The 15,067-nt window shown below is 36.9% G+C and overlaps 1 protein-coding gene and 7 non-coding genes across 8 annotated transcripts; all 8 read right to left on the minus strand.

Annotated features, from left to right (window-relative positions):
- Positions 1 to 563: 563 nt before the first annotated feature.
- On the minus strand, positions 564 to 2,227 carry LOC143414718 (uncharacterized). Its single transcript, XM_076879563.1, has 2 exons — positions 2,017 to 2,227; positions 564 to 1,128 (listed from the first exon to the last, which is right to left on the minus strand). Exons 1-2 carry the CDS (start codon positions 2,151 to 2,153, stop codon positions 858 to 860), a joined length of 408 nt encoding a protein of 135 aa, XP_076735678.1. The 5' UTR covers positions 2,154 to 2,227; the 3' UTR covers positions 564 to 857.
- A 3,833-nt stretch (positions 2,228 to 6,060) lies between these two features.
- On the minus strand, positions 6,061 to 6,132 carry trnah-gug (transfer RNA histidin (anticodon GUG)). Its single transcript has one exon. It is a non-coding gene; the product is annotated as a tRNA-His (tRNA).
- A 472-nt stretch (positions 6,133 to 6,604) lies between these two features.
- trnah-gug (transfer RNA histidin (anticodon GUG)) lies at positions 6,605 to 6,676 on the minus strand. Its single transcript has one exon. It is a non-coding gene; the product is annotated as a tRNA-His (tRNA).
- Positions 6,677 to 8,405: 1,729 nt separating this feature from the next.
- trnah-gug (transfer RNA histidin (anticodon GUG)) lies at positions 8,406 to 8,477 on the minus strand. Its single transcript has one exon. It is a non-coding gene; the product is annotated as a tRNA-His (tRNA).
- Positions 8,478 to 9,308: 831 nt separating this feature from the next.
- On the minus strand, positions 9,309 to 9,380 carry trnah-gug (transfer RNA histidin (anticodon GUG)). The gene has a single exon. It is a non-coding gene; the product is annotated as a tRNA-His (tRNA).
- A 1,561-nt stretch (positions 9,381 to 10,941) lies between these two features.
- On the minus strand, positions 10,942 to 11,013 carry trnah-gug (transfer RNA histidin (anticodon GUG)). Its single transcript has one exon. It is a non-coding gene; the product is annotated as a tRNA-His (tRNA).
- Positions 11,014 to 13,396: 2,383 nt separating this feature from the next.
- Positions 13,397 to 13,468, minus strand: trnah-gug (transfer RNA histidin (anticodon GUG)). Its single transcript has one exon. It is a non-coding gene; the product is annotated as a tRNA-His (tRNA).
- A 1,033-nt stretch (positions 13,469 to 14,501) lies between these two features.
- Positions 14,502 to 14,573, minus strand: trnah-gug (transfer RNA histidin (anticodon GUG)). Its single transcript has one exon. It is a non-coding gene; the product is annotated as a tRNA-His (tRNA).
- Between the last annotated feature and the right edge of the window lie 494 nt (positions 14,574 to 15,067).

Consider the following 15,067-nt stretch of genomic DNA (forward strand, 5'->3'; position numbering starts at 1 on the left):
TTAATACTGTATTGATAGAACCAACTGATTCTGCAGCAGAGCATCCCCAGTCCCTGAGCTCCTGCTGCTGCACCCACAGATATGTACAGCAAGCACTGATACCTTTTTAGTCGGTGGGATTCCCTTGTGATCACCTTTACTAAATATCTACAACCAATCTGATTATATCCTGTTATTGGTTTTTTTTTTTTCAATGTTGAAATTAAAATCTAGTAGCAGCCTTCTCATTTCTTTGTGTTTTGTGCTGTTTTACAGGCCCACAGAGGAGGACGGCTCCGAGGCAGATGAGGGACGGGTCCCAGGACGGTCCATCGGCGGTGGAGCTGGCCATCCTGGAGTCCCTGAAGAGGCCACACCAGTCTCCAATGGAGCATTTCCTCCTCAGCCTTGTTCCTGCTCTGGAGAGCAGCTGGTCCTTTTTATTCCTGTCTCTCTGTAAATTCTTATATTTTATATATTTATGTTTAATGTTTTTCTGTTTGAGACTTTTAATATTATTTCAAATAAATGTTTATAATGACTAATGTCTCAGTTCTACTACACAGCAAATGTTGGCACACGACTTGACACATGTAGAATTTATTTCATATTATACTAATGACAAAATATACTGATACAGTGGGATGCAGAAGTTTGGGCAACCTTGTTAATAGACATTATTTTCCTGTATAAATTGTTGGTTGTTACAATAAAAAATGTCAGTTAAATATCATACAGGAGACACACAGTGATATTTGAGAAGTGAAAAGAAGTTTACTGGATTTACAGAAAGTGTGCAATAATTGTTTAAACAAAATCAAGCAGGTGCATCAATTTGGGCACCACAAAAAAGAAATGAAATGAATATTTAGTGTATATCAATGTGTGTGTCTCCTATATGATATATGGGGTGCCTTTGTCTGGATGTGCTTCCCATCCAGAGCTGCACAGCACAGAGGAAAGTTCCAGCGCTCCTGGAATCCCTCTGTGATGGACCGCCAGTCTCCAGGTGAAGGCACAGCCATGAAGTCGTCCACTAGACAGTCCCAGATGGACGTCGCTGCCTTGGGGGTGATCTGGCTCACCGTGGACACACCGACTCTGAAACTGAACGCGATGGTCCTGAAGGAGTCCCCGGTGACAAGGAACCTGGACAAAATTGTTCAAAATCAGTATTATGTGTACTGCAGTTACAAAATACATTATTCAAATTCCAAAATACTTTTGTGATGTCAGATTTAAATCACAAAACATGAATCTTACATAAAACCTTTTGTAATTATAAGGATAATTACAAAATGTATATTAGATCATATCTAAAACAGTGTTTTGTTTTAACTTTAACATATCATAATTTGATTGGTAGCAACTTTCACAACTACAGTGAGCCAATCACTCATAATTCCTAAACATGTCAATCAGGTAGGAATGAAGTAAGACATTAATAGAAATAAAGAGTTGTATGTTGACATGTAGCCCTTTCCTTGCTTAAATCATTAATATTTTTGAAAAATTAATCTGTGATAAGACATAGCTTATCAAGATAGAACCATGTAACTAGAGATGAACCAAACTGTTCACAGTTTTATCTAACTCTGTTTTAATAAAGGCTGGTGACCCCTGCTATAGAGTCTGACAGCTGCAGGGATTATATACAAATATTCAACTATCCCAGAATTAAACCAGGTCTAAATAAAAAGGAGTGAGTATCACTACAAAGGTTAACTCAGTGGTGCTAATGCTACAGTTTGATATCAGCAAACACCGAGCGCATACATTGATGTGACACCACAGCCATGCTATCATTCAAACACTGATAACAGCATAAATCGAATTAAATCGGGACTTGATGAGACCTTCTGAGTATCACTAGAAATATTATAAAGAGTCGTCTCTGTACCACAGTTTGCTTTCAGTAAACACCGACAGCATTCACTGTTAGCATAGCACATCCATGTTAGCAGTGTATAACTGGATGGATTAGCATATTAGCACAGATATCAATAAAGGACTACCGTATTAAATAGTTTTACTAACCTCAGGCAGACGGACAGGCGCTCTGCAGGTGGGATTGAGCGTCTGTAGTTGGTGTCTAGGCGGGCAATGCTGGGACCGACGAGGGAAAGCAGGTCCTCAAACTGGCCGACGGTGATAGCGCTGGAATCGGCCGTCATCCAGCCGCAGCTCCTGGAGCAAGTGGTGAAACTCACCAAACTGCTCACACCTCTGGAGGACCTGATGGACCCAGGTACGGCGAGGACGTCTTTTACGCTGCTGCTCTGCTCTCCGCAGTACATAGAGAAGGGAGACTCTCTCTTCAAGCGCTAGCTCGATAGCTGCCATCTTGCAAAGATACCGGTCTGGCACAACTCCCTCCCACATTCCTCCCACATTTCCGGTTCACGCGCGTCAAAATATGATATTTTGACGCGCGATGGATTTTTCTTGGACACGCGTTGAGACGCGAATGTACACGCGTCAAATTAGGGGCGTTTGGGGCGTTTTATTCGCGTCCATCGCGTTCGGTGTGAACACACCGTTAGATATACCTACACTGCTAGATTTGGTGTCTAATGAAGTTCCGGGACATTTGCATACAGTTCATGTAGATCAGGACCACAACGTACAGAAGCAAGACATTATTCTGCAGGCACAGCCAGAAAGTGCAATCCCCAGTTTGATCACCACAAGAGCTCAGAGTGCAAATGACCCGTTGAAAGAGCTACCTTTCTATGATGAAGAATTAGAAGTAAGCCCAGCAAAACCAGCTAAATCTCGAGCGCAAAGACGAAGAGAAAAATTTAGGGGTTCATCCAGGTTAGAGGGTGTAGACCAGAGCCCCAACCTCCCTCTGGAACTTGATATCCCACCAGATATCTCTTCACTTCAACGGGCAGATCCATCATTAAAATCCTGGTTTGATAAGGTGTCGGAAGTTGATGGACAGGTGCAAGGGACAGTAGATGTGTTGGCAGATGCAACCTATGTGTTGAGAAATGGTGTCCTTTATGAGTGTAAAGGCAAGACTGAAGCCATAGCATTACCACAGGCACTAAGAAACAAAGTCATGGAACTTGGTCATTCTGTACCTTGGGCAGGCCATCTTGGTTTTCAGAAATCTCTACATAGGATTGCAAGCCGTTTTGTCTGGCCTGGCATGTACACTCAACTACAGCAGTTTTGTAAGTCGTGTCAGATATGTCAGCTCACCCTAAATAAAGGAGTGGCCCATGCCCATCTTCAGCCATTGCCTGTCATAGATACACCTTTTGAAAGAATAGGAATGGATGTAGTGGGGCCCCTTGAAAGAAGCTCATCAGGTAATCGTTACATCTTGGTCATTTGTGATTATGCCACTCGTTATCCTGAGGCTTTCCCCCTAAGATCAGTGAAAGCGAGACAGGTTGCCAATTGTCTCCTGCAGTTGTTTTCTAGAGTAGGTATAGCTAAAGAGCAGAGGTGGGACCAAGTCATTGTTTTGTAAGTCTCAAGTCTTTATCCTCAAGTCTCAAGTCAAGTCTCAAGTAATGTCAGGCAAGTCAGAGTCGAGTCTCAAGTCACTGGTGTAAAAGTCCGAGTCAAGTCACAAGTCTGAAACTTTGAATTTCAAGTCCTTTCGAGTCTTTAAAAAAAAAAAAAACAACGAAAAAATAATGTTGCAGTTATGCTAAATGTAAATATTAGACCATGTAATTTTAAAATCTGTGTTTTTCTCAACACATGACAAAATAGTGAACTTAGAAAATATACACAAATTGTGAAATTGCACCTCTTTAAAATGCAGCTCAATTAAACCTAGCTCCAAGAATAATTTTCACCGACAGTTCTGAGATAAGCTGCATGTTATTCTTGGATGCGGTTGTAGGACCAGCTTTAAAATCGCATGACAAAAATATCATACATATTAAAAAAAACTGTATCACCAACGTAGCCTGGACAACATTTGCTAGTTAGATGAAGTCAGCTATCTCATCGTAGCATATTTATATGCATATTTATAATCATACGGTTCTTGGAGTGAGTGCATACACTCATGAAGTTTAGTAACTTCAGGTCACTGCAACAAGCCCAGGTACAGTTTACCGACGGATGGGTGCAGGACCTTGAAATGCACCGTGTAGAAAGTAAAGACCATCGTACGTATCATAAGTTTACCAGTCTCACAAATCGTCGTCATAAATACACATTCGTTAACCGTTTATTAATAGGACCTTTGAGCTCAACGGTAATTAATTAGTAGTGGAAATAATTTCTGGTTCATCACAGAAATGTAGCAGTGACAATAATACTGTATGCTGTAATCGTACTGGACAATTAGTGATACAAAACAACTGTTTTATCCTGTGAATAAAAGTATATGTTTTTGTCAATGTACCATAATAACAGAAGCGAAACGCAATATTGTGTCAGGACAATTCACTATTTATGCACAATAAACACAATAAATAAAGGAGCATAGCGCGACAATTTCTGTTCAGCGCCAGACTTGCTTGTAACCTATATCACCAGTTATGTTATGAAAGTGACGTATTAACTACAACAACAGACTGACCTTTGTGTAAATGCTTGGAGCAGACTAACCTGTGAGCTGGAGTGTTCTGGGACGTTATATTTGACCTTTGAATGGCTGCAATCCAGTCGCGTCTTTGTTACTTCGGAAACATGGCTCGAACAATTTCTCTTCAACGAGGTAATCCGATAACAACCGATCTCTTTACCCGTCGGCTTCCCATGGCTGTCATGCGACCGGCTATTGCAGTTAATAATACAACAGCTTCTTGTGTTTCTTTTTATCGCTGTATAACTGATTTTAATTGAAAGCCTGCGTGCGCTAGTACCGCTTGCCACGAGTTCCCAGAATCCTTTGCGGTTCTACCCGTGAATGACGTCACATTTTCAATCTCTATATAATATGCATGTTAAATTTTGTATTTGGGGTAAAATATCAAGTCTTTTCAAGTAAACTGGTTCAAGTCCAATTCAAGTCCCAAGTCATTGGTGTAAAAGTCCAAGTCAAGTCACAAGTCTTAGAACATTTTTTCAAGTCAAGTCTAAAGTCATAAAATTAATGACTCGAGTCTGACTCGAGTCCAAGTCATGTGACTCGAGTCCACACCTCTGCTAAAGAGGTCCTGACAGACTGTGACACAAATTTCCAGTCTAAATTCCTACAGCAGGTATATAGATTACTTGGCATAAAAGGTATTAAAACCACCCCTTACCACCCCCAGTCAGATGGACTAGTAGAGCGTTTTAACCAGACACTAAAGAACATGCTGCGCAAATTTGTAACAGAGACTGGCTCAGACTGGGATCAGTGGCTGCCTTACTTGTTGTTTGCCTATCGCGAAGTGCCACAGGCCTCTACAGGATTTTCACCATTTGAACTGCTTTATGGCCGTCAAGTGAGAGGTCCACTCGACCTGCTGAAAGAACAATGGGAGAATCCTGAGCCTGATGGAGATAATGTAATAGCTTATGTGCTGAAAATGAGAGAGCGACTAGAACAAATGACAATACTGGCACAGCAAAACATGAAAGTGGCTCAAAACAAGCAGAAAACCTGGTATGATAAGAAGGCCAGGGAAAGGACATTCCAACCAGGACAGCATGTGTTGCTGTTGCTTCCTACGACAGACAGCAAACTGCTAGCCAGGTGGCAAGGCCCCTACAAAATTACAAAACGTCTTGGCAATGTTAACTATGAGCTGTAGATGCCTGACAGGAAGAAACATCAGGTCTTCCATATTAACCTGTTAAAAAAATTCACGCAGCAGCAACCCATCACGCAGCAGCAGCAACTGCCAATGCAGTCCACGCAGCAGGTAAAACAGCATTGTCTTGTTCGGGTAGTCAAAGACAAAGAGGAGGGAGAACAGTTTTTTTCCCACAGGCAAATCAGGGCCAAGTTTAGTGTCACTGACCCATCTTAAGCCCTCCCAGCAGGGAGATTTAACGGCTCTTCTGGATCCAAATTTGTTCCAGGAAAAACCTGGTTTTACAAAACTGGTACAACACAAAGTCCACTTGAGGGATAATGCTCCACCCCGTAGAAATATATATTTGCAATCACAACCACGCTGCCGTGACCCGGATTCGAACCAGGGTTGCTGCAGCCACAACGCAGAGTACTAACCACTATACGATCACGGCTGGCACGCTAGGTCATGCTGTCAGTTGCAGTCTGTATCTTGCAGTTGTCTCACTCCACTATATATACTTGAACAGTAACCTGTACGATGCGAACAGCAGATATTATTTACCGTCAGAACGCCAGATGTCTCTGTGTAATTGCAGATGCTTTTACTGTGCCACGTGCATAAATGTGCGCATCGTTCCCACATCAGATTCATATGAAGAACAAAGGCATAATACAGACTGTAACTGCAGTCCCGTGTCGCTTTTATTTGAACATCTGTCCCAACCACTTTTTTCACACTAAACTCTGTTGTAGAAATGAAAAAACTGGTTGATGAGCGAACAGGTAAGGTAAGGAAAAGCCGGTTACGTTAAGAAATTTGATTGGACAATCCAGTGCCAATAATGAAATAACATTACTGTAACCATTCAAGCTGCCGTGCAGCCTTTGAGTCTCCAATTACTTGCTCTGCAATCACAACCACACTGCCGTGACCCGGATTCGAACCGGGGTTGCTGCGGCCACAACGCAGAGTACTAACCACTATACGATCACGGCTGGCACGCTAGGTCATGCTGTCAGTTGCAGTCTGTATCTTGCAGTTGTCTCACTCCACTATATATACTTGAACAGTAACCTGTACGATGCGCAAAAGAACAGCAGACATTATTTACCGTCAGAACGCCAGATGTCTCTGTGTAATTGCAGATGCTTTTACTGTGCCACGTGCATAAATGTGCGCATCGTTCACACATCAGATTCATATGAAGAACAAACGCATAATACAGACTGTAACTGCAGCCGCGTGTCGCTTCTGTTTGAACATCTGTCCCAACCACTTTTTCCACATTAAATCAAACAACAGAATTTGAATCAAAACAATGGAATTTGAATGAAAACAATGGAATTTGAATGAAAAGAACAGAATTTGAATGAAAACAACGGAATTTGAATGAAAACAACAGAATTTGAATGAAAACAACAGAATTTGAATGAAAACAACAGAATTTGAATGAAAACAATGGAAATTGAATGAAAACAACGGAATTTGAATGAAAACAACGGAATTTGAATGTACAGAACAGAGTTTGAATCAAAACAACGGAAAACAACGGAATTAGAATAACGGAACAGAATTTGAATGAAAACAATGGAATTTGAATGAAAACAATGGAAATAGAATGAAAAGAACAGAATTTGAATGAAAACAACAGAATTTGAATGAAAACAACAGAATTTGAATGAAAACAATGGAATTTGAATGAAAAGAACAGAATTTGAATGAAAACAACGGAATTTGAATGAAAACAACAGAATTTGAATGAAAACAATGGAATTTGAATGAAAACAACAGAATTTGAATGAAAACAACGGAATTTGAATGAAAACAACAGAATTTGAATGAAAACAATGGAATTTGAATGAAAACAACAGAATTTGAATGAACAAAACAGAATTTGAATGAAAACAATGGAAATTGAATGAAAACAACGGAATTTGAATGAAAACAACGGAATTTGATTGAAAACAACAGAATTTGAATGAAAACAATGGAATTTGAATGAAAACAACAGAATTTGAATGAAACAGAACAGAATTTGAATCAAAACAATGGAAATTGAATGAAAACAACGGAATTTGAATGAAAACAACGGAATTTGAATGTACAGAACAGAGTTTGAATCAAAACAACGGAAAACAACGGAATTAGAATAATAGAACAGAATTTGAATGAAAACAATGGAATTTGAATGAAAACAATGGAAATAGAATGAAAAGAACAGAATTTGAATGAAAACAATGGAAATTGAATGAAAACAACGGAATTTGAATGAAAACAACAGAATTTGAATGAAAACAATGGAATTTGAATGAAAAGAACAGAATTTGAATGAAAACAACGGAATTTGAATGAAAACAACAGAATTTGAATGAAAACAATGGAATTTGAATGAAAACAACAGAATTTGAATGAAAACAACGGAATTTGAATGAAAACAACAGAATTTGAATGAAAACAATGGAATTTGAATGAAAACAACGGAATTAGAATGAACAAAACAGAATTTGAATGAACAAAACAGAATTTGAATGAAAACAATGGAAGTTTAAACTCTGTTGTAAAAATGAAAAAGAAAACTGGTTGATGAGCGAACAGGTAAGGTAAGGAAAAGCTGGTTATGTTAAGAAATTTGATTGGGCAATCCAGTACCAACAATGAAAAAACATGCCTGTAATCATTCACGCTGACCTGCTACAATTACTTGCTCTGCAATCACAACCACACTGCCGTGACCCGGATTCGAACCGGGGTTGCTGCGGCCACAACGCAGAGTACTAACCACTATACGATCACGGCTGGCACGCTAGGTCATGCTGTCAGTTGCAGTCTGTATCTTGCAGTTGTCTCACTCCACTATATATACTTGAACAGTAACCTGTACGATGCGAACAGCAGATATTATTTACCGTCAGAACACCAGATGTCTCTGTTTAATTGCAGATGCTTTTACTGTGCCACGTGCATAAATGTGCGCATCGTTCACACATCAGATTCATATGAAGACCAAACGCATAATACAGACTGTAACTGCAGCCGCGTGTCGCTTCTGTTTGAACATCTGTCCCAACCACTTTTTCCACATTAAAACAAACAACAGAATTTGAATCAAAACAATGGAAATTGAATGAAAACAATGGAATTTGAATGAAAACAACGGAATTTGAATGTACAGAACAGAGTTTGAATCAAAACAACGGAAAACAACGGAATTAGAATAACAGAACAGAATTTGAATGAAAACAATGGAATTTGAATGAAAACAATGGAAATAGAATGAAAAGAACAGAATTTGAATGAAAACGGAATTTAAATGAAAACAACAGAATTTGAATGAAAACAATGGAATTTGAATGAAAACAACAGAATTTAAATGAAAACAATGGAATTTGAATGAAAACAACGGAATTAGAATGAACAAAACAGAATTTGAATGAAAACAACGGAAGTTTAAACTCTGTTGTAAAAATGAAAAAAAAACTGGTTGATGAGTTCACAGGTAAGGTAAGGAAAAGCTGGTTATGTTAAGAAATTTGATTGGGCAATCCAGTACCAACAATGAAAAAAATCATGCCTGTAATCATTCACGCTGACCTGCTACAATTACTTGCTCTGCAATCACAACCACACTGCCGTGACCCGGATTCGAACCGGGGTTGCTGCGGCCACAACGCAGAGTACTAACCACTATACGATCACGGCTGGAGCGCTGGATTATGCTGTCAGTTGCAGTCTGTATCTTGCAGTGGTCTCACTCCACTATATATACTTGAACAGTGACCTGTACGATGCGCAAAAGAACAGCAGACATTATTTACCGTCAGAACGCCAGATGTCTCTGTGTTAATGCAGATGCTTTTACTGTGCCACGCGCATAAACGTGCGCATCGTTCACACATCAGATTCATATGAAGAACAAACGCATAATACAAACTGTAACTGCAGCCGCGTGTCACTTCTGTTTGAACATCTGTCCCAACCACTTTTTCCACATTAAAACAAACAACAGAATTTGAATGAAAACAATGGAATTTGAATGAAAAGAACAGAATTTGAATGAAAACAACGGAATTTGAATGAAAACAACAGAATTTGAATGAAAACAATGGAATTTGAATGAAAACAACAGAATTTGAATGAAAACAACGGAATTTGAATGGAAACAACAGAATTTGAATGAAAACAATGGAATTTGAATGAAAACAACAGAATTTGAATGAACAAAACAGAATTTGAATGAAAACAATGGAAATTGAATGAAAACAACGGAATTTGAATGAAAACAACGGAATTTGAATGAAAACAACAGAATTTGAATGAAAACAATGGAATTTGAATGAAAACAACAGAATTTGAATGAAACAGAACAGAATTTGAATCAAAACAATGGAAATTGAATGAAAACAACAGAATTTGAATGAAAACAACGGAATTTGAATGAAAACAACAGAATTTGAATGAAAACAATGGAATTTGAATGAAAACAACAGAATTTGAATGAACAAAACAGAATTTGAATGAAAACAATGGAAATTGAATGAAAACAACGGAATTTGAATGAAAACAACGGAATTTGAGTGAAAACAACAGAATTTGAATGAAAACAATGGAATTTGAATGAAAACAACAGAATTTGAATGAAACAGAACAGAATTTGAATCAAAACAATGGAAATTGAATGAAAACAACGGAATTTGAATGAAAACAACGGAATTTGAATGTACAGAACAGAGTTTGAATCAAAACAATGGAAAACAACGGAATTAGAATAATAGAACAGAATTTGAATGAAAACAATGGAATTTGAATGAAAACAATGGAAATAGAATGAAAAGAACAGAATTTGAATGAAAACAATGGAAATTGAATGAAAACAACGGAATTTGAATGAAAACAACAGAATTTGAATGAAAACAATGGAATTTGAATGAAAAGAACAGAATTTGAATGAAAACAACGGAATTTGAATGAAAACAACAGAATTTGAATGAAGACAATGGAATTTGAATGAAAACAACGGAATTAGAATGAACAAAACAGAATTTGAATGAACAAAACAGAATTTGAATGAAAACAATGGAAGTTTAAACTCTGTTGTAAAAATGAAAAAGAAAACTGGTTGATGAGCGAACAGGTAAGGTAAGGAAAAGCTGGTTATGTTAAGAAATTTGATTGGGCAATCCAGTACCAACAATGAAAAAACATGCCTGTAATCATTCACGCTGACCTGCTACAATTACTTGCTCTGCAATCACAACCACACTGCCGTGACCCGGATTCGAACCGGGGTTGCTGCGGCCACAACGCAGAGTACTAACCACTATACGATCACGGCTGGCACGCTAGGTCATGCTGTCAGTTGCAGTCTGTATCTTGCAGTTGTCTCACTCCACTATATATACTTGAACAGTAACCTGTACGATGCGAACAGCAGATATTATTTACCGTCAGAACACCAGATGTCTCTGTTTAATTGCAGATGCTTTTACTGTGCCACGTGCATAAATGTGCGCATCGTTCACACATCAGATTCATATGAAGAACAAACGCATAATACAGACTGTAACTGCAGCCGCGTGTCGCTTCTGTTTGAACATCTGTCCCAACCACTTTTTCCACATTAAAACAAACAACAGAATTTGAATCAAAACAATGGAATTTGAATGAAAACAATGGAATTTGAATGAAAAGAACAGAATTTGAATGAAAACAACGGAATTTGAATGAAAACAACAGAATTTGAATGAAAACAACAGAATTTGAATGAAAACAATGGAAATTGAATGAAAACAACGGAATTTGAATGAAAACAACGGAATTTGAATGTACAGAACAGAGTTTGAATCAAAACAACGGAAAACAACGGAATTAGAATAACAGAACAGAATTTGAATGAAAACAATGGAATTTGAATGAAAACAATGGAAATAGAATGAAAAGAACAGAATTTGAATGAAAACAACAGAATTTGAATGAAAACAACGGAATTTGAATGAAAACAACAGAATTTGAATGAAAACAATGGAATTTGAATGAAAAGAACAGAATTCGAATGAAAACAATGGAATTTGAATGAAAACAACAGAATTTGAATGAAGACAATGGAATTTGAATGAAAACAACGGAATTAGAATGAACAAAACAGAATTTGAATGAACAAAACAGAATTTGAATGAAAACAATGGAAATTGAATGAAAACAACGGAATTTGAATGAAAACAACGGAATTTGAATGTACAGAACAGAGTTTGAATCAAAACAACGGAAAACAACGGAATTAGAATAACAGAACAGAATTTGAATCAAAACAATGGAATTTGAATGAAAACAATGGAAATAGAATGAAAAGAACAGAATTTGAATGAAAACAACAGAATTTGAATGAAAACAACGGAATTTGAATGAAAACAACAGAATTTGAATGAAAACAATGGAATTTGAATGAAAACAACAGAATTTGAATGAACAAAACAGAATTTGAATGAAAACAATGGAAATTGAATGAAAACAACGGAATTTGAATGAAAACAACGGAATTTGAATGAAAACAACAGAATTTGAATGAAAACAATGGAATTTGAATGAAAACAACAGAATTTGAATGAAAACAACAGAATTTGAATGAAAACAATGGAAATTGAATGAAAACAACGGAATTTGAATGAAAACAACGGAATTTGAATGAAAACAACAGAATTTGAATGAAAACAATGGAATTTGAATGAAAACAACAGAATTTGAATGAAAACAATGGAATTTGAATGAAAAAAACAGAATTTGAATGAAAACAACGGAATTTGAATGAAAACAACAGAATTTGAATGAAAACAATGGAATTTGAATGAAAACAACAGAATTTGAATGAACAAAACAGAATTTGAATGAAAACAATGGAAATTGAATGAAAACAACGGAATTTGAATGAAAACAACGGAATTTGAATGAAAACAACAGAATTTGAATGAAAACAATGGAATTTGAATGAAAACAACAGAATTTGAATGAAAACAACAGAATTTGAATCAAAACAATGGAAATTGAATGAAAACAACGGAATTTGAATGAAAACAACGGAATTTGAATGTACAGAACAGAGTTTGAATCAAAACAACGGAAAACAACGGAATTAGAATAATAGAACAGAATTTGAATGAAAACAATGGAATTTGAATGAAAACAATGGAAATAGAATGAAAAGAACAGAATTTGAATGAAAACAATGGAAATTGAATGAAAACAACGGAATTTGAATGAAAACAACAGAATTTGAATGAAAACAATGGAATTTGAATGAAAAGAACAGAATTTGAATGAAAACAACGGAATTTGAATGAAAACAACAGAATTTGAATGAAAACAATGGAATTTGAATGAAAACAACAGAATTTGAATGAAAACAACGGAATTTGAATGAAAACAACAGAATTTGAATGAAAACAATGGAATTTGAATGAAAACAACGGAATTAAAATGAACAAAACAGAATTTGAATGAACAAAACAGAATTTGAACGAAAACAATGGAAGTTTAAACTCTGTTGTAAAAATGAAAAAAAAAACTGGTTGATGAGCGAACAGGTAAGGTAAGGAAAAGCCGGTTACGTTCAGAAACTTGATTGGACAATCCAGTGCCAATAATGAAATAACATGACTGTAACCATTCAAGCTGCCGTGCAGCCTTTGAGTCTCCAATTACTTGCTCTGCAATCACAAACACACTGCCGTGACCCGGATTCGAACCGGGGTTGCTGCGGCCACAACGCAGAGTACTAACCACTATACGATCACGGCTGGCACGCTAGGTCATGCTGTCAGTTGCAGTCTGTATCTTGCAGTTGTCTCACTCCACTATATATACTTGAACAGTAACCTGTACGATGCGAACAGCAGATATTATTTACCGTCAGAACACCAGATGTCTCTGTGTAATTGCAGATGCTTTTACTGTGCCACGTGCATAAATGTGCGCATCGTTCACACATCAGATTCATATGAAGAACAAACGCATAATACAGACTGTAACTGCAGCCGCGTGTCGCTTCTGTTTGAACATCTGTCCCAACCACTTTTTCCACATTAAAACAAACAACAGAATTTGAATCAAAACAATGGAATTTGAATGAAAACAATGGAATTTGAATGAAAAGAACAGAATTTGAATGAAAACAACGGAATTTGAATGAAAACAACAGAATTTGAATGAAAACAACAGAATTTGAATGAAAACAATGGAAATTGAATGAAAACAACGGAATTTGAATGAAAACAACGGAATTTGAATGTACAGAACAGAGTTTGAATCAAAACAACGGAAAACAACGGAATTAGAATAACAGAACAGAATTTGAATCAAAAAAATGGAATTTGAATGAAAACAATGGAAATAGAATGAAAAGAACAGAATTTGAATGAAAACAACAGAATTTGAATGAAAACAACGGAATTTGAATGAAAACAACAGAATTTGAATGAAAACAATGGAATTTGAATGAAAAGAACAGAATTTGAATGAAAACAACGGAATTTGAATGAAAACAACAGAATTTGAATGAAGACAATGGAATTTGAATGAAAACAACGGAATTAGAATGAACAAAACAGAATTTGAATGAACAAAACAGAATTTGAATGAAAACAATGGAAGTTTAAACTCTGTTGTAAAAATGAAAAAGAAAACTGGTTGATGAGCGAACAGGTAAGGTAAGGAAAAGCTGGTTATGTTAAGAAATTTGATTGGGCAATCCAGTACCAACAATGAAAAAACATGCCTGTAATCATTCACGCTGACCTGCTACAATTACTTGCTCTGCAATCACAACCACACTGCCGTGACCCGGATTCAAACCGGGGTTGCTGCGGCCACAACGCAGAGTACTAACCACTATACGATCACGGCTGGCACGCTAGGTCATGCTGTCAGTTGCAGTCTGTATCTTGCAGTTGTCTCACTCCACTATATATACTTGAACAGTAACCTGTACGATGCGAACAGCAGATATTATTTACCGTCAGAACACCAGATGTCTCTGTGTAATTGCAGATGCTTTTACTGTGCCACGTGCATAAATGTGCGCATCGTTCACACATCAGATTCATATGAAGAACAAACGCATAATACAGACTGTAACTGCAGCCGCGTGTCGCTTCTGTTTGAACATCTGTCCCAACCACTTTTTCCACATTAAAACAAACAACAGAATTTGAATCAAAACAATGGAATTTGAATGAAAACAATGGAAATAGAATGAAAAGAACAGAATTTGAATGAAAACAACAGAATTTGAATGAAAACAACGGAATTTGAATGAAAACAACAGAATTTGAATGAAAACAATGGAATTTGAATGAAAAGAACAGAATTTGAATGAAAACAACGGAATTTGAATGAAA

This window comes from Maylandia zebra, linkage group LG22 (assembly GCF_041146795.1).
Source record: "Maylandia zebra isolate NMK-2024a linkage group LG22, Mzebra_GT3a, whole genome shotgun sequence".
Taxonomy (NCBI): domain Eukaryota; kingdom Metazoa; phylum Chordata; class Actinopteri; order Cichliformes; family Cichlidae; genus Maylandia; species Maylandia zebra.